General features: G+C 44.2%; 1 protein-coding gene across 2 annotated transcripts in view; it reads right to left on the reverse strand.

The window, feature by feature from the left end:
- Nucleotides 1-394: 394 nt before the first annotated feature.
- The window catches only part of KCNG3 (potassium voltage-gated channel modifier subfamily G member 3), a 49,387-nt gene continuing 29,368 nt past the window's right edge, over nt 395-20,413 (reverse strand). For both annotated transcript variants that reach the window (XM_075338008.1, XM_075338007.1), the window contains exon 2: nt 395-1,500. In XM_075338008.1, the coding sequence (XP_075194123.1) occupies nt 855-1,500 (646 nt within the window). In that variant the 3' untranslated portion in view covers nt 395-854. The remainder of the gene's footprint in view (nt 1,501-20,413) is intronic.

Here is a 20,413-nt window from a genome sequence, read left to right on the forward strand (position 1 = left end):
GAATGCGCAGCATCAAAGGCATGGTCGCTCTCACCTCTCTGCTTCCACCGCTGTTTTTCGGCTCAGTGCGCATGATCAGAACGTCCCCGGACTTCCGGTCATGCGTACTACATCAGTTTGAATCCGGGATGCATACACCTGTGTTAATGGTACTCATGACTGGAAGTCCTGGACTTCTGTTCATAAGCACTGAGCTGAAATCCAGCAATGGCAGCAGAGGTGAGCGACCATGCCACTGATGCTGCGCATTCATTAGCACGCCCACAGGGGCGTTCTTACATGCTAAGGGGACCGACTAGCCAAGGAAACTAATGCACTTACGACTACTCCCTGTGCTCATTAGCATTTTATACAGACTCTTTAGAAATACTTTTTCTAAAGATCTCTTTATCTATGCTAGTGTATACAGGGACGGTTAGGCAGGGACTAGCAATATACACCCAGAACTGTTCATGGTTCTGAGTGTATATTGCACCTGACAGGTTCCCTTTAATTAATTGAAAACCCACCACTTTTGTGCTTCTTGGACCAAACCTGACTTTATCACTAGGAGAATGTGGTGCTTCTGTAATAAAATCTCATCACATCCCATGGAAAATATTAATGAAAGGGCCAGCCTCTATGTGTTTACGTAACTTTCTATCGGGCATAATACAAAAATCCCAAAAATGACAAAAATGAGTAATATATGAGACAGAACAGGTGCCATGTTGTCTATGCTTTAGGCGGCACACATTGTCGCATGATATCCTAACACAATCTCATGTAGCCCTGGATACGATATTATTAAATAACAAAATAAATATATATATATATATATATATATACCGTATATCACAAAGCTCTGGTTTGTATTAATTTAAGTACTCATTCGATAAGGTCCTGCTGTATCTGGCAGACTTAAACTTGAGTTCATGATAACACTGTACAAAACTGTGGTATATGAATGTTATCGGCAGTGCCAGGAGGACAATCCCGCTGACCACACACACCCCTCCGAGTATTCTACCAGGAATGGATATAGGGTACATGTCTCCATAGCCTACGGTGGTCATAGAGATAATCACCCACCAGCAGGCTGACGGTATACTCGAGTAGTCCTCATTTTTTGTCTCAAGGTCCAAGCCGTGCTCGAGGAGTTGTGCCAGTGCTCCAAAAATCGCCATTGCAACGCAAATGAACACCAGCAGCATGACCATCTCACGGTAGCAGCGTTTCAAAGTAAGGCCAAGAGTCTGGAGGCCGATAAAGTGTCTGGCCAGTTTTATCACCCAAAATATTCTCATCATCCTCAAGACTCGAAGTGTCATGCCCGCTCTCTGCAACTGAGGGTTCTCTCCCGTGAAAAGAGTCATGAGAACAGAGACGTAATACGGACTGATTGCCAGCAGGTCAATGATATTCAAGGGCCTTTTCACAAACTCACACTTATTCTTGGAGACAATGAACCTCACGATGCACTCTGCTGTGAACCAGCCAATGCAGATAGCTTCAATTATCCTGTGGAAACAAAACACACTGAATAATTTATTGTCATAATGATATATGAATGGACGTCCTTCATAAAGAGGGCTCTGCTTTTAACCCCACAATGTACGTAAAGCAGAGGTTGCATTAAATCAATATATACGCCTCAGCAATGAAAATGCAAAACCAAGAAAAAAAAATTGTAAAGTTATGAAAATCACAAGATGGATAGACATGTTAGTAATCTGCAAAAGAATACATGGAAACATTTTCACAACATCTTTATTTATTTAATGTCAAGGATGAGTGACACAGTCTTGGCTGCTATCAATGAGGGTATTAATGGTTGTTTGAGGAATATTCTGTTTTGCTGAATGTACATGGGCAAATCATCAAGATCCACTGCTGGCAGCTCCCATGTAATTACCAGCCAATGATATCCCAGGTGTTGTGTTGAGAAACAGACACTTTGGAGAAATGGCTGGAGCACTGGTCTCACCACTAACTCAATGCAAAGTCAAGGTGATAGTACACCTGGAATGAAGAATAGAAGGGTCTGGCTACTATAGATTATGATACCCCAAAGATCCATTACTGACAGCCCCCATCTCATTACCAACCAATGATATCCCAGGTGTTGTGTTGAGAAACTGAGACACTTTGGAGAAATGGCTGTACTACTGGTCCCACCACCAACTCAATGTAAAGTCAAGCTGATAGTATACCTGCAATGAAGACTAGAAGGGTCTGGCTACCATAGATTATGATACTCCAAAGAGCCCCTGGCAGCTCCCATGTAATTACCAACCAATGATATCCCTGGTGTTGTTGTGTTGAGAAACTGAGACACTCTGGAGAAATGGCTGTACTACTGGTTCCACCAACAACTCAATGTAAGGTCAAGCTAATAGTATACCTGCAATGAAGACTAGAAGGGTCTGGCTACCATACATTATGACATCCCACATCACAATCCCGGGAGTAGGATTGAGTTATGTTCCCTCATGAAGGCCTCTTTATGGCGCTGGCCATGTGATCTCTGCAGATTTAAAGAATGGCGTGTAGTGATCCATTCTGTAGTGCAAGTGGAATCAGACATCACGTACTAAGCATAAGGCCTCGGTTTCCCTTGCGTTTTGCACAGACGAATGCAATCTGATAAAACAATGGATTGCTCTCACTCTAGTACAAAACTATGGGGCAGCATCCATCTGCGATTAATTTCTCATGCCATATCGGAGCAGAGGAGAGGGAGAAAGTGTTTCCTCCCTCTTCTCCGCAGCTGTGATGCGATCTCAAGATCAGATCACAGTCGCATTACCCTCAGCTCACACTCGCAGCAGAGGGTCATTAGCATATCACTTATGATATGTGCTATGTGTGAGTGGAACCAAGGCCTTAAGCTGGGTTCACACTAAGCGACAGCGACAACGACGTCGCTGTTACGTCACCATTTTCTGTGACGTAACAGCGACCTTGTAAGTCGCTGTTATGATCGCTGCTTAGCTGTCAAACACAGCAGAAGCAGCGATCATAACATCGTTGTGCTACATGTGCAGAGAGCAGGGAGCCGCGCTTAGCGCTGGCTCCTTGCTCTCCTAGGTACAGTACACATCGGGTTAATTAACCCGATGTGTACTGCAGCTACATGTCACAGTGCAGAGAGCAGGGAGCCGCGCACACTGCTTAGTGCTGGCTCCTTGCTCTCCTTGCTACAGTACACATCGGGTTAATTACCCGATGTGTACTGCAGCCACATGTGCACAGAGCAGGAGGCGGCACTGGCAGCAAGGGCGGAGGCTGGTAACGAAGGTAAATATCGGGTAACCAGGGAAAGGCCTTCCCTTGGTTACCCGATGTTTACGCTGGTTACAGCTTACCGCAGCTGCCAGACGCCGGCTCCTGCTCCCTGCTCGCTTCATTTCGTCGCTCTCTCGCTGTCACACACAGCGATGTGTGTGTCACAGCGGGAGAGTGACGACCAAAAAATGAAGCTGGACATTCAGCAACGACCGGCGACCTCACAGCAGGGGCCAGGTCGTTGCTAGATGTCACACACAGCGACAGCGACGGGACGTCGCTGCAACGTCACAGAAAATGGTGACGTAGCAGCGACGTCGTTGTCGTTGTCGCTGTGTGTGACACCAGCTTAAGGCTTCAAACAGTGTCTGCACAAACCATCAGAAGACATTTGCACAACATTGGACTATGAGCCAGTTGTCCTCTTTGGGTGCTCCATTGACCTCATGCTACAGCTCTCAAAGGCTATGGTGCATTGCAATACAGTTCTGGAGACCGGAATTAAGGTCTGTACTCTTTAGCCAAGAGTCCTGTTCGTGTCTTTGATGCATTGACAGCCAAAGATTGATCTGTAGAACACATGGGCAACTCAATGAAGAGGCTTTCCCAAGGGAATGTGAATATGTCTCAGGAGCTACTTTTCACCATAACAACGCCAGACAGTATGCTGCTCGTGCTACAGTGAGTAGCCTGCGTGGCCTAACTGTGCTACCACGGCCTGCAGCATATCTCATCCAACATATCTCATACGTCATTGGTCATCAATTACACAAGCAGCTGCCAGCAGTGGATCTTGATTATTTGCCCAAGTGCATTCACTGCAGCAGAACATGCATCAGAAGACCATTACTTAGGGGTACTTTGCACGCTGCGACATCACAGGCCGATGCAGCGATGCCGAGCGCGATAGTACCCGCCCCCGTCGCAGCAGCGATTTCCTTGTGATAGCTGTCGTAGCGAACATTATCACTACGGCAGCTTCACATGGACTCACCTGTCCTGCGACATTCGCTCTGGCCGGCGACCCGCCTCCTTGTTAAGGGGGCGGGTCGTGCGGCGTCATAGCGACATCACACGCCAGGCGGCCAATCGGAGCGGAGGGGCGGAGATGAGTGGGATGTAAACATCCCGCCCATCTCCTTCCTTCCGCATATCCTACGGAAGCCGCAGTGACGCCGGTAGGAGATGTTCCTCGCTCCTGCGGCTTCACACACAGCGATGTGTGCTGCCGCAGGAGCGAGGAACAACATCGGACCGTCGCGTCAGCGTAATCATGGATTACGCCGACGCTGCACCGATGATACGATTACGACGCTTTTGCGCTCGTTAATCGTATCATCGAGCCTTTACACGCTACGATGTCGCATGCGATGCCGGAAGTGCGTCCTTTTCAATTTGACCCCACCGACATCGCACCTGCGCTGTCGTAGTGTGCAAAGTACCCCTAAGTTCTAACCTCAGTGATAGCAGCCAAGGTTGTAAGTGCTAGGATTTCTGCACGTGGTGTTTATACTCTATACTGAATAAATCCAGATGTTTCCATTTTGTCATCATTTGCAGATCAGCAACATGTCTATCCATCCTGTGATTTCCAGAACTCCATGACTATTCCATCTTGGTGTTACAATTTCAATGTTGAGGATTGTATAAACAAGGTACTTTACATGACAAAATGAAGACACATCTAATGAGAGTAGAAAGTAGAAATCTGAATAACTAAATTGAGATGACATTTATATCCTCTGACATTACTCGAAATTTAAATGGGCGCTATAATGTATAATTTCATTTATTAGTTACCGTAAATAGTGGTAAATGTCTGTGCTGATATTTCATTGTATATGCCTATAACAGTCAGAGCTAGAAACCAAAAGTCCCATTCCCTCGAAGCAACAAAAGAATGAAGAAATAAAATTAAAGTGGTTGTCCACTACTTTTACTTTCATGTTCTATCCTTAGGATAGGTCATCAATGTCTGATCCGCCAGGGTCCTACACCCGACACCCCCACAGAGTAGCTGTTCTTGGTGCCACCGGCAGCAGGTGGATGGAAATGCTCCAATTCCAGAGCTGCCCGGTCTTCTGATAGTGGCCACGGCCGGGTACTGCACATCCGCCTTCCATTCCAGTCAATAGGAGGCAAGATGTGCAATAGCCGTTCGCGGAGACTATCAGAAGACTAAGTGGCTCCGGTATTGAGCATTTCCGACAACTGCCTGCTCCGAGAACAGCTGATCGGTGGTGGTGCCGGGAGTCAGATCCTCGGCAGTCAGACATTAATAGCCTATCCTATGAATAGGCTAACAATGTAAAAGTATTGGACAACCCTTTTAGAGCATTCCTGTCTTTCACACAATAAAACATGGCCTTTTTTGCCGTGATCGCTCACAACATTAACACCTTGACCTTAACACGTTGCGTTTTTGCCGCGTTTTGTTTTGCAGCCAAAACCTGCTCACTTGACAGAATGAAGCTCCTTCCAAAAATCAGATTTTCCAGCATTTTTTATTACGTTTTTGGTGTGTCATTTGTCTAAAGTATATATTTAATATAGTTAAGGCCCAGTCACACTAAACAACTTACCAGCGATCCCAACAACGATCCAACCTGATAGGGATCACTGGTAAGTTGTTAGGAGGTTGCTGGTGAGATGTCACACTGCAACGCTCCAGCGATCCCACCAGCAACCTGACCTGGCAGGGATCGCTGGAGCGTCGCTACACGAGTTGCTGGTGAGCTCACCAGCAACCAGTGACCAGCCAGCAGCGCCGCGTGGAAGCGATGCTGCGCTTGGTAACTAAGGTAAATATCGGGTAACCAACCCGATATTTACCTTGGTTACCAGCACACACTGCTTAGCGCTGGCTCCCTGCTCTCCTAGCTACAGTACACATGGGGTTAATTACCCGATGTGTGCTGTAGCTACATGTGCACAGAGCAGGGAGCAGCGCACAATGCTTAGCGCTGGCTCCTTGCTCTCCTAGCTACAGTACACATGGGGTTAATTACCCGATGTGTACTGCAGCTACATGTGCAGGGAGCAGGAGCCGGCACTGACAGCGTGAGAGCGGAGGAGGCTGGTAACGAAGGTAAATATCGGGCAACCAAGGAAAGGGCTTCTTGGTTACCCGATGTTTACTGTGGTTACCAGCCTCCGCAGAAGCCGGCTCCTGCTGCCTGCACATTTAGTTGTTGCTGTCTCGCTGTCACACACAGCGATCTGTGCTTCACAGCGGGACAGCAACAACTAAAAAATGGCCCAGGACATTCAGCAACAACCAACGACCTCACAGCAGGGGCCAGGTTGTTGCTGGATGTCACACACAGCAACATCGCTAGCAACGTCACAAATGTTGTTCGTTAGCAGCGATGTTGCTAGCGATGTTGCTTAGTGTGACTGGGCCTTTAGTTTCATTCACTACAAAATCAGCAAAAACGCAGCTATTGCTTTTTTGCTTTCAATGATGGAAAACGCTGAAAGAATTGACATGCTGCCTATTTTAAAAATGTAGATGTTTTCCATTGCAGTCAGTAAAAAAAAAAGCAAGTGTGTGTGAGATTTCTGAAATCTCATAGCTTTTGCTGGTAATGTAAAAAGCAGCATTTAATTTGGCTAACACTACACTGCAAATTTTTTTTTAGGTAAAATGCAACATGAGAACATAGCCTAAGGCCTTGTGTACATGCTGCTTTTTTTGCTGTGTTTTTCCTGATTTTTTGGTGCAGTTTTCGGTGCAGTATGACCTTCCCCAGCAAAGTCTGTGAGAAATCCGAAAGGCTGTGTGCACATTGCTTCTTTTTTGCCTGCCGTTTTGGTTAAAGAAAAAAGAAGCAGCATGTCACTTTTTCTCTGTGTTTTACCTGCGTTTTGCCATTGACAATGTTAAAAAAACACAGGGGCAAAACGCACCAAAACGTGGCAAAAACGTACCGAAAACTTTTTTGTGCGTTTTTTTGCCAGAGGGTGCATTTTTCTCTGGAGAAACAAAACTGCAGTGAGCGCACATACCAAAACTGTTTTTGGTGAACATACCTATCTAATATGTCCTGGAATGTTCTTGATTCTCATGTTTTGTGACTTACAAATTGTAAGTGCCAGGTAAAATGCTGGGATTGTGACATCTAATGGAGGGGAAAATCATGCGGCTGCAGGCTGCTATTTTTAGGCTAGGGGGCGGCCCAATAAGTATGGGTCTCCCCAGCCTGAGAATATCAGCCGCTGTTGGGCGTTATCATGGCTGGGTATCAAAATTAAGGGGACCGCACATTGGTTTTGTCTTATTATTTATTTAAAGAATAAAATAAAAAAAAGTTACATGTGGTTCCTCTTATTTTGATACACAGCCAAGATAAGCGCATGGCTGGGGGCTGCAGCCTGTAGCTGTGGGCTTTATCTGTGCTGGGTATCATAATATGGGGGGACCACATGCCAAATGTTTTATTTATTTATTTTTACTGTTCGATATAGACCCTCAGAGATCGCCTGTGATTGGTTGCAGGCAGATGCTGTCACACAGGCTGGGGGCAAGTCTGACTGCAACCAATCACAGACTCCGGTGGGCAAGGAAAGCAGTGCATATGCATGAGGCTAATAAGCGGCCCCTGAAGTGAATGGGTGGCCGTGGGAGCAGTTACAGCCTTGGTAAGTATAGAGCGCTTGCTTCATTCTTATTTTCTTTATTTTTCATTTATTTTTTTTTTTATTTCCCAAGTTGCCGGATCCAGATCAACACCCTGAATCCTGGGCCTGGGTCCGGCACTCGGGTAAGTTTGAAACCGCGTGGATTCGGTCTTTTACACTCCGGGTCCACCCATCACTACTTAGAATCCTTCCTGGCGAAGTCCACTTCATCAACATTCTGCAGGACTATTAAATAATTGTTTAATTATATTATATATTGCTGTATAGTGTCTAGTATTTATTGTACATGTTCCCTCTGAGTAGTAAAGTGCCGCAGAATATGTCTGTGAAATAAAGCTATTATTAATAACATAAAGTTTGTTATTTGCTAGTTCCCGATCTTTTCTCTATGGAAACATGGAAGGCGATCAGTCAACAAACAATCAAATTAGCTGATTATAGCTTTTATGCTTCCTAAAAATTATAACTATTGATGGCACAACTCCTTGGATATGCTGCAATATTCAATTGTAAGATCTATGGTTCTTTCCCATAGTGTTCAAATAGACCTGTGCCTGTAAATGAGCACCAATCGCCAAAAGATAAGGCAGGAAATCTTACCGAATAATTCTCTCTTAACTCCTGCTTGTTTACAGCTTTCTACTTTAGTAAAAAAAAAAAACTACCCCAGTCACCCCCTCTATTATAACCATATCCTCTAATCGAGCATTATTAAAGGGACTAGCTGTAGTACCCGGCATTGCCTGGGATAGTAACTGTCTCATTGTATTTGCTAACTGTGTTAGAAGGCTAATGGATGCTTAGAAATCCCTTGAAAACTCTTGTGTAAGTATCTTAGCACAGCTGAAAACTGTTTTGCTGATTAGAGAAGGTATAAAACTGTCCTTCCTTTGAGCTAGTTGAGAATCTGGAGCATTACATTTGTTAGTTCTATTAAACTCTCAAAAGGGCCAGAAAAAGAGAACTTTTATGTGAAACTCGACAGTCTATTCTTGTTTTTAGAAATGAAGGATATTCCATGTGAGAAATTGTCTAGAAACTGAAGATTTCCTACAATGATGTGTACTACTCCCTTCAGAGGAGAGCACAAACAGGCTCTAACCAGAGTAGAAAGAGAAGTGGTAGAGAGAAGAGCCGCGCTGCACAACTGAGAACAAGACAAATACATTAGAGCCTCTAGTTTGAGAAATCGATGCCTCAAAGGTCCTCAACTGGCAGCTTCATTAAATAGTACCCGCAAAACGGCAGTGTGAACGTCTACAGTGAAGAGGCAACTCTGGGATGCTGGCCTTCAGTGCAGAGTGGCAAAAAAAATCCATATCTGAGACTGGCTAATAAAAGGAAAAGATTAATATGGGCAAAAGAACACAGACATTGGACAGAGGAAAATTGGAAAAAAGTGTTATGGACAGACAAATCGAAGTTTGAGGTGTTTGGATCACACAGAAGAACATTTGTGAGACGCAGAACAACTGAAAGGATGCTAGAAGAGTGCCTGACGCCATCTGTCAAGCATGGTGGAGGTAATGTGATGGTCTGGGGTTGCTTTGGTGCTGGTAAATTGGGAGATTTGTACAAGGTAAAAGGGATTTTGAATAAGGAAGGCTATCGCTCTATTTTGTAATGTCATACCCTGTGGAAAGTGCTTGATTGGAGCCAATTTCATCCTACAACAGGACAATGACGCAAATCCACCTCCAAATTATGCATCCACTATTTAGGGAAGAAACAGGCAGCTGGTATTCTATCTGTAATGGAGTGGCCAGCCCAGTCACCAGATCTCAGCCCTATTGAGCTGTTGTGGGAGCAGCTTGACCGTATGATGCAAAAAGTGCCCATCAAGCCAATCCAACTTGTGGGGGGCTTCTGGAAGCATGGGGTGAAATATCTCCAGATTACCTCCGCAAAGTAACAGCTAGAATGCCAAAGGTCTGCAAAGCTGGAATTGCTGCAAAGGAGCATTCTGTGCCGAAAGCAAAGTGTGAAGAGAAAATTATTATTTCAAGTAAAATCATTATTTCTAACCTCGTCAATGTCTGGACGATATTTCCTATTCATTATGCAACTCATTTGATAAATAAAAGTATGATTTTTCATGGAAAAGACAAAATTGTCTGGGTGACCCCAATCTATTGAAATGTAGTGTATATGTCTCGGACGAGTCCTGCCCAGCAGGGGTCAAACCGCTCGGATCCCGGTGTCGCACTCATGGCCCGAGGGTCTCCGGACACGGGGGCTCGGGGTCACTCCGAAACGTGATGGGGGATTATTTACAGGGGAGTTAGATAGTTCGTGACGCCACACGTGATGTGTGATAATAGGGAGTACCGCCGCTGCCGTTGGGCGTACCCAGGGTGACGGAACGGGGGCAGCCAGATGACGTTACCCTCCAAGGGTAGGGAAAGGCCCCGGGACCATGGATGGTGGGATGGATTGCAGGGGGAGCGCATACTCGCTGGTAGCAGGGGTTAATCAGGTACTCACTCGGAAGGAAAACAGACGCTGACAACGTGGTAAACCAAGTCTCTGGATGTCGCTGCCCTCATGAGGGAGCTCGTATGGGTTCCGTCCCCTGCAGCACTGCCTGGTGGTCCGCAGCCTGCCTCAGTGCACAGAATTTTAAAGTGTCCAGGTGGCCCGTAAGCTTGAAGCTTACAGGGCCCTGCTCCCTACTATGGGTAGCAGAGGAGCTTGCTCTCAGGAGCTCATGCTTGGGATTTCAGTGGGCTGCTTTGGTTGGAAAGCCCTATCCCACTCATTGCGCTAGTGTCCCCGATCTCTGAGCTTCGTGGGAACAGTCTATAAAGGCCCTGTCCACCACATGTTAATTGCCGGGTTGCTTGAAACCTCTCCCCGACCTAGGGTCTAGTACCCCGACGTGCTTTCGGCCCCAGACCGGCTATTGGACTGCAGCTGCCAACCGTCCTCCTAGACTAAGCCAGCACCCAGTCCCAATATCATGCGACCGGGTCTTCGACTCCTCCGGGCCTAGACCACTGTCTGCAACCCAATCTACTTCTCCCCTGTGAGCTTCAACTCCCAGCTTCTTCGAGCTCCTCACTGCTTGAGTGGTACCACTGAACTTCCTCTCACTTTGCTCCCTTGGAGCCGACTGACTTGTCATCTCCCACCTCCCTGCCTGATCCCTAGGTGGGCGGCCCTATGCCAGTTTAGCAGCCCACTGGTGTGCCTGACAGGGTGTGGTGCGAGGTGTGATTAGGATTTTTAGATGCTGGTGGAGGCAGTACTGCAAGTTGGGAACCCAGAACCTTGGGGGGTTGAGTCCTGCACTGGGAGATAAAGAGCGTGCAGTACCCTGTGGCGACCTGACTAGTCCAGGGGTATCACATACAGCACAGACCAAAAGTTTGGACATACCTTTTCATTCAAAGAGTGTTCTTTATTTTCATGACTCTGAAAATTGTAGATTCACATTGAAGGCATCAAAACTATGAATTAACACATGTGGAATGAAATACTTAACACAAAAGTGTGAAACAACTGAAAATATGTCTTATATTCTAGGTTCTTCAACGTAGTCACCTTTTGCTTTGATTACAGCTTTGCACACTCTTGGCCTTCTCTTGATGAGCTTCAAGAGGTAGTCACCGGAAATGGTTTTCACTTCACGGGTGTGCCCTGTCAGGTTTAATAAGTGGGAATTCTTGCCTTATAAATGGGGTTGGGACCATCAGTTGTGTTGTGCAGAAGTCTGGTGGATACGCAGCTGATAGTCCTACTGAATAGACTGTTAGAATTTGTATTATGGCAAGAAAAAAGCAGCTAAGTAAAGAAAAACAAGTGGCCATAATTACTTTAAGAAATGAAGGTCAGTCAGTCCAAAAAATTGGGAAAACTTTGAAAGTGTCCCCAAGTGCAGTGGCAAAAACCATCAAATGCTGCAAAGAAACTGGCTAACATGAGGACAGCCCCAGGAAAGGAAGACCTAGAGTCAGCTCTGCGGCGGAGGATAAGTTTATCCGAGTCACCAGCCTTAGAAATCGCAGGTTAACATCAGTCCAGGTTAGAGACCAGATCAATACCACACAGAGTTCTAGCAGCAGACATCTCTAGAACAATTGTTAAGAGGAGACTTTGTGCAGCAGGCCTTCATGGTAAAATAGCTGCTAGGAAACCACTGCTAAGGACAGGCAACAAACAGAAGAGACTTATGTGGGCTGAAGAACACAAGAAATGGACATTAGACCAGTGGAAATCTGTGCTTTGGTCTGATGAGTCCAAATTTGAAATCTTTGGATCCAACCACCATGTCTTTGTGCGATGCAAAAAAGGTGAACGGGTGGACTCTACATGCCAGGTTCCCACCGTGAATCATGGAGAAGGAGGTGTGATGGTGTGGGGGGGATGCTTTGCTGGTGACACTGTTGGGGATTTATTCAAAATTGAAGGCATACTGAGCCAGCATGGCTACCATAGCATCTTGTAGCGGCGTGCTATTCCATCCGGTTTGCATTTAGTTGGACCATCATTTATTTTTTAACAGGACAATGACCCCAAACACACCTCCAGGCTGTGAAAGGGCTATTTGACTAAGAAGGAGAGTGATAGGGTGCTACGCCAGATGACCTGGCCTCCACAGTCACCAGACCTGAACCCAATCGAGATGTTTTGGGGTGCGCTGAGTGACCACAGAGTGAAGGCAAAAGGGCCAACAAATGCTAAGCGTCTCTGGGAACTCCTTCAACACTGTTGGAAGACCATTCCTGGTGACTACCTCTTGAAGTTCATCCAGAGAATGCCAAGAGTGTGCAAAGCAGTCATGAAAGCAAAAGGTGGCTACTGTGAACAACCTAGAATAGAAGACATATTTTCAGTTGTTTAACACTTTTTTAAGTATTTCATTCCACATGTGTTAATTCATAGTCTTGATGCCTTCAATGTGAATCTATAATTTTCAGAGTCATGAAAATAAAGAAAACTCTTTGAATGAGAAGGTGTGTCCAAACGTTTGGTCTGTACTGTATATATATGCATATATATATACTGTATATATACATTTGCTATAATATTTGAGATCTCTCATTGATAATGTGATATTTAGATAAAAATGCCAAACTAAGTAATTCTGTAACAAACCGACAAAGGTTGAAGGACTTTTTATTTTTCTGCTGAAAGCCTATGAAGACGGTAAAGGCCTTCAAGTCAAAGTCTTAATGAAGTCTTTTGGAAAAGGGCAACAATGATCTGCCAGTTCTCCTTTCTCAAGATTTTTCATCATAGGTCATAGGAATGTCAATTCTATCAACATAAGCGTTGGTTAATATGGAGGTTGTTAGATGACGTTTTCTAGCCTGCGCATCCACTGGGCCGAAGCTTTGGGCTTTGTTGGTAACTGGCTGTTATCGCTAATGGCAGTTTTTAATTTAGGAAAGATGAATTGAACTATGACATTTTAGATATTTTATTGTATGGAGAGGCTTTTCTTTTTTTCTGTTTATGTCAGTTGCCAGCTATTAGAAGTTTCAGATCTTGTCCCTAGGACCCCATGACCTATAAAACAGATTCACCAAATGCTATGAGATTAAAAAGAATTGTAAGGTCATCAAGTCAGAAGTCACGCAGAGCCGTTATAGGTGAAATATTGATCCTTCAGCTCATTCCTGTGTTGTCTGACTGCAAATATGGGTCATTTAAAGGAATTTTCCTCCAGGCATCATGTTGTCCAGTGTAAACATATCCTATTGCCTATTGCAAACTATAGTTTCCTATGTGAAATATCCCTGGAAATTATCATTTCTGATGTCACTGTTGTAAATTTGCCCACAGCATAACATCACATAACAGTAATAATCCAAGAATGCACTTGCAACCGAAGATCCAGTGTATATGTGGCGCCCCTGAGGCTTCAGTCGCCACAGAGGTACTGCACCACAGCCAAAGGTGTGGTGCTCCATCCTGAGTACGGAAGAGGTCATCCACCACTATGCACACAAAACACACAACACCTCAATTAGCAGCTCTCCACCGGGTCAGGGTTAGGGCTTGGTGCCATTAATGCTATGTATAGCCACCACTGGTGATGGCATCTCCCTCCCCCTAATCTGACAGGGCCTGGGGGTGGAGTCTAGTGAGTTGGGGAGACTGGAGTGGCAGACAGTTAAAAGGAGGAGTGGAGGAGTGAAGATCTGTGGTCTGGAGCTGGTGCAGCTCGACCCAGAGTCCGCGGACACGGGCTCCGGGCACTGTGTGCGTAAGTGCAGGGCAGGTGGGAGAGAAGTCAGAGCAGGAAGATGACCAGGGAAGGTACATAAGAAAGGTGCACCGGTCTTGACCTCCGAACCACCCTGGAATTCTTTATGTGGCTTTGTCAGTGCTCACCTGGAGGCTCTAAAAAGCCCTACCATGGACAAGTTTTGCACTGACTAATAGACTACTTTAACAATTGGCTCCTGGTGGAGCCCTGACCTTCACCATTTAACCCCTTTTACAGGGTCATGGACTTGCACAGGGGCCCTGGGATGGGTCCTTGGCGTAGTTTCGGGATAGTAGTGCAATTGGCAGGAATGGTCTGGTTGCCGGGTCAAAAAAAAAGGATAGACAAGGTACAAAATTGGGAGACAGAAGAATGGCTAGGAATTGGGCCAGGTCAAAACCGGAGAAACAAGAACCAAGGGCTTCCCCAGCCTGAGAATACCAGCCCCCATCCATCTGCTTTATCTTGGCTGGGTATCAAAATTGAGGGGGGATCCCACGCCATTTTTTTTAAGTCATTTATTTAAATAATGATAAAAAAACAAAACATGTGGGGTCCTTTGTATTTTGCTACACAGCCAAGATGAAGCACACAGCTTGGGGCTGCAGTCTCCAGTTGCCTGCTTTATCTGCACTGGGTATCTAAATACGAGAACACTACAGTGTTTTTTCCAATTATTTAGTTTTACAATCCACTTCAGAGACCCAGACACCTAGTGTGAGGGCAACCAATCACAGACTCTGGCACAGAGGGTGGAAGGGGAAGCAGTGAATATTGATAAGCTTTAATGAGCAGACCTGGAAGCAGTGTAACAGCCTGGTGGAACCTCAGTAAGTATAATTTTCCTGGTTTAATCCCCATTTTGCTTCCTGTTGCAGTCCCCCTAGCTCTAAACTACAACCATTTTATAGCACTTCATTTTGGGTACCCATAGACTTATATGGGATACCGTATTGTCACCTGCAGGCGCCAGCATGAGTGCCACAATACTGCTGTTGTCACTTAGTCTCCTTCAGGCTGCTTCCTGCTATGTATACTATTCACAGCCAAGTATTTCTATTCCAGGCTGCTTTCTTCTTCCTGAGATATGACTATTACCAACCAAATACCTCTCCCTCCCCTGCAATTTAAGTCCTGCATGTGACATGCATGCAGCTGCACAGGGCACGGTCTACTGCCTCCCGTGTGCATGATATCACCAGCTGTGTTTTTCTAATATAAAGTGATATAAATTTGGTTGGTATAGGGATAAAATCGTATTTTTAATTTAAAGTTATAGCTAGATAAATTGACATTTGTTACATTACACACACATACAGTGTGTCCACCCTAATCCTGCCCACCGCCATTAACTTGAGAACGGCGGCAGCTATAGGCATAGAAGTGGTGTCTAGGTATAGTAAAGTAGCCAAGTGCTACGCAATGAAACCACCTATAGCGCCCCCTGATGCAAAACAACGGAGTTAGCATTTTTATCTTGAAAACGGAACGAGATAGAGAAAAAGTGAATTACAAAGTTGTAGGGCATCATCAATTCAATACGAATCGACACCTTGCATACAGAAATGCTATGATTAGAACGTGTAAAACTCACAAGGCTGCGGACGTGAAGCGATACCTCATGGAGACCTTCCTACAAGTCATTGGGCATGGTGGCTGTGTGGAGTGGCCTCCACGCTCACCTGACCTGACCCCATTGGACTTCTTTCTGTGAGGTCACATCAAACAGCAGGTGTATGCGACCCCTCCACCAACATTGCAGGACCTACGACGATGTATCACAGATGCTTGTGCAAACGTGTCACCTACCATATTGCACAACGTGCAGCAAGATACAGTATGCTGTGCAGAGTCCAGATGTGCATTGCAGCTGATGGTGGCCACTTTGAGCATCAAAGTTAAATGAGCGCCATATTCGTGACCAGCATTCAATGTTTTGGGGGGGTGTCATGGATTTCATATCATAGCATTTCTGTATGCAAGGTGTCGATTCGTATTGAATTGATGATGCCCTACAACTTTGTAATTCACTTTTTTTCTCTATCTCGTTCTGTTTTCGAGATAAAAATGTGAGATAAAAATGCTAACTCCGTTGTTTTCCACCAGGTGGCGCTATAGGTGGTTTCATTGCATAGCGCATGGCTACTTTACTATACCTAGACACCACTTCTATGCCTATAGCTGCCGCCATTCTCAAGTTAATGGCGGTGGACAGGATATGGGTGGACACACTGTATATCTTTGAATCAAAGTTTTCTATTAGACGTTCATATTTGTTTAGAAATCCCTAGAATATTTTGGCAAATCTTGGTCATTAACAGCTTAGCTATTGAACAAACTGATGGCTGAATTATTTTTGAAAACTTACATTTTTCTTAATATTATCAGAATACTACACTTCTCATGCCTGAGGATGAAGCACAGAGAGAACGTATTACTATACCCTAGAAAAGTACATGACATCTATGCTCATTCTTGTCCTCTGCTGTTCAGGTCACTTTTTTACAAGCTCCATAGAGGTTTTGGGGAAGGAAAATAACACTGGTAACGTCCTTACATCCCAGCATCTTATCACTCACTCAATCACGTTCCCTATAACTCAAAAACATCTCTGCGCGGTCGTCCTGAAGAAGTCAGTAAGCTGTTGAAATGCATAGATTGGATTTGCGGGCAGCGCAGGCTTATCTCCTTTTCTGCTTCTTTCCTTTGCTCCTGTGTTTAACTGTTGTCCTTCTGCAGCAGCTGACCGACAAGGTTTTCACAATGGTTGTGTCTCACATAACCCCACCAGGTAAGCATTTCCTATCAACCTGTGTTTTGTGGAATAATACCCTACTGCGCCTTATGGTTTTTTACACCATACCTTCAAAAACATCTTTAGGATTCAACCTTTTCTTTCTTCTGACTCTGCAAAACTCTTACTGTCGCTTTTATTCATTCTCTTCAGGACCTACTGCAGCTCTCTATTAATCGTTTTCCCTCCTACTAAACTCTCCCCTCTCCAATCCATCCTGGTTGCAGCAGTCAGGATCATATTTCTCACCAACCGTTACACCGATGCCTCTGCTCTGTGACAGTCATTGCACTGGTTACCCATCCACTACAGAGCACAATATAAACTTATCTCTCTCACGTGCAAAGCTTTCCACAGTTCTCCCCCACAATATACATCTCCATCACCTTTGTTCTGCTAATGACCTAAAGCGGGCTTTACACGCTACGATATCGTTAATGAATTATCGTCAGGGTCACGTTGTTTGTGACGCACATCCGGAGTCATTAACGAGATCGCAGTGTGTAACACTTAAGAGCGATCTTAAACGATCGCAAAAGAGGGCAAAATCGTTTGCTGCAGAGAGGTTGTCCTGAAACAAAAAATCATTTTCAGGATATTAGCGATGTTGTTCCTCGTTCCTGCGGCAGCCCACATCACTGTGTTTGACACCGCAGGAGCGACGAACATCTCCTTACCTGTGTCCCGCCAGCAATGAGGAAGGAAAGAGGTGGGCGGGATGTTTACATCGCACTCATCTCCGCCCCTCGGCTTCTATTGCCCGCCTGCCGTGTGACGTCGCTGGGACGCCGCACGACTCGCCCCCTTAGGAAGGAGGCAGTTCGCTGGCCAGAGCGACGTCGCAGAGCAGGTAAGTGCGTGTGACGGGGCTAAGTGAGGTTCTGCAACACAGGCAGCGATATGCCCATGTCGCTCAACCGATGGGGCGGGTACGATCGCTTGCGATCTCGCTAGCGAGATCGCAGCGTGTAAAGCCCGCTTAAGACTGCAAAGCAAAAAAGTCTCTGGAGCCTCTGTTAGGAATCTCGACAGAGAACCTAGCCAGATATCCCTTTGGGAAGGACCTAGCAAAGGAGTGGCTCTTTTTAGGAGACCACCATAACCACCATATTAAGTGATCAGTGATTGTTTTGTCTTAATGACCTAAGACTGACATCCTCTATAATCCGAACCTGCCACTTCTGTTTTCAAGACTTCTCATGAGCTGCACCAATTCTCTGGAATGCACTACCCAGAATACTTTGATTAATTATCAATACCCACAGTTTTAAGCGTTCCCTAAAAATGCATTTCTTTGGACTGGCCTCTCATCTCACTTATCTAACTATTCCCATTTTGCTCTTACAAAATTTTCTTCCAAATCTGGTCCTTTTTATCACCTGTTATACACCCACCATGAACTTAATAGCCCTCTGTACCTGTATTTATACACATACTGACTGATAACTGGTAAATGCAGCATCATGTGAATCCCCTATTTATTATATTGATGGCCGGACCAGACAATACAAGCACTTTTTACCATTTACCTTTGTGCCTCCCCTATTTCCTCATAGATTGTAGCGTGTGAGCAGGACCCTCACTCCTCTTGGTATCTGTTGAATTATGTTATTCGGTAATGTCTCATTTTGTCTGTATATGTAAAATGCTGTGGAATATGTTGGTGCTATAGTTATAAAGAAAGAATAACAAAACATTATTATTGTCTTGTTTACATTGGGCAATTTTCAGCACAGAACAATGGTCTTTGTCCCAGCATAAATGATCAATCGCCTGTTAATTGAGTGTATTGTTTGTTGGGTGAGTGCCAGCAGGATTACACCTACGAGAACGCTGGATTGCAGGGACGGGATTTGTAAACTGTATATGCCAAACACTATGTTTTACACATACACCCACAGACTGTTAAGGAAAAACTTCATGTCACACGCTATAAGTTACACAAGAATACAACTACTATAATACTGCCCCCTATGTACAAGAATATAACTACTATAATACTGTCCCCTATGTGCAAGAATATAACTACTATAATACTGTCCCCTTTGTACAAGAATATAACTACTATAATACTGCCCCCTATGTACAAGAATATAACTACTATAATACTGTCCCCTATGTACAAGAATATAACTACTATAATACTGCCCCTTATGTACAAGAATATAACTACTATAATACTGCCCCCTATGTACAAGAATATAACTACTATAATACTGTCCCCTATGTACAAGAATATAACTACTATAATACTGTCTCCTATGTACAAGAATATATCTACTATAATACTGTCCCTATGTACAAAAATATAACTACTATAATACAATCCCCTATGTACAAGAATATAACTACTATAATACTGCTCCTATGTACAAGAATATAACTACTATAATACTGCCCCTATGTACAAGAATATAACTACTATAATACTGCCCCCTATGTGCAAGAATATAACTACTATAATACTGCTCCTATGTACAAGAATATAACTACTATAATACTGCCCCTATGTACAAGAATATAACTACTATAATACTGCCCCCTATGTGCAAGAATATAACTACTATAATACTGCCCCTATGTACAAGAATATAACTACTATAATACTGCCCCCTATGTACAAGAATATAACTACTATAATACTGTCCCCTATGTAAAAGAATATAACTACTACCGGTATAATACTGCTCCCTATATACAAGAATATAACTACTATAATACTGCTCCCTATGTACAAGAACATAACTACTATAATACTGCTCCTATGTACAAGAATATAGCTACTATAATACTGCCCCTATATACAAGAATATAACTACTATAATACTGCCCCTATGTACAAGAATATAACTACTATAATACTGCCCCTATACACAAGAATATAACTACTATAATACTGCTCCCTATGTACAAGAATATAACTACTATAATACTGCCCCCTATGTACAAGAATATAACTACTATAATACTGCCCCTATGTACAAGAATATAACTACTATAATACTGCCCCTATACACAAGAATATAACTACTATAATACTGCTCCCTATGTACAAGAATATAACTACTATAATACTGCCCCTATGTACAAGAATATAACTACTATAATACTGCCCCTATATACAAGAATATAACTACTATAATACTGCTCCTATGTACAAGAATATAACTACTATAATACTGCCCCCTATGTACAAGAATATAACTACTATAATACTGCCCCCTATATACAAGAATATACCTACTATAATACTGCCCCTATATGCAGACATATAAATTGTAAGACATCCTGGAGATTCCCGATCCTATATTTAGTAGTAATGAAATCTGTAGCAGTTGCTGCAATTCTAGATATAAATCCCCTACAGAAATCCTCTATTTGTGCACATGTCCTAAATGTGCACAAATGTTCTTAAATCCAGGTTGGACTCGGCCGCACAAGACACAGCGGATCTATTTATAGGGACTGAAGATGTGAGACGCTTTGGGCCTTTACTG

Source organism: Anomaloglossus baeobatrachus, chromosome 3 (genome assembly GCF_048569485.1).
Source record: "Anomaloglossus baeobatrachus isolate aAnoBae1 chromosome 3, aAnoBae1.hap1, whole genome shotgun sequence".
NCBI classification, from domain to species: Eukaryota; Metazoa; Chordata; class Amphibia; order Anura; family Aromobatidae; genus Anomaloglossus; species Anomaloglossus baeobatrachus.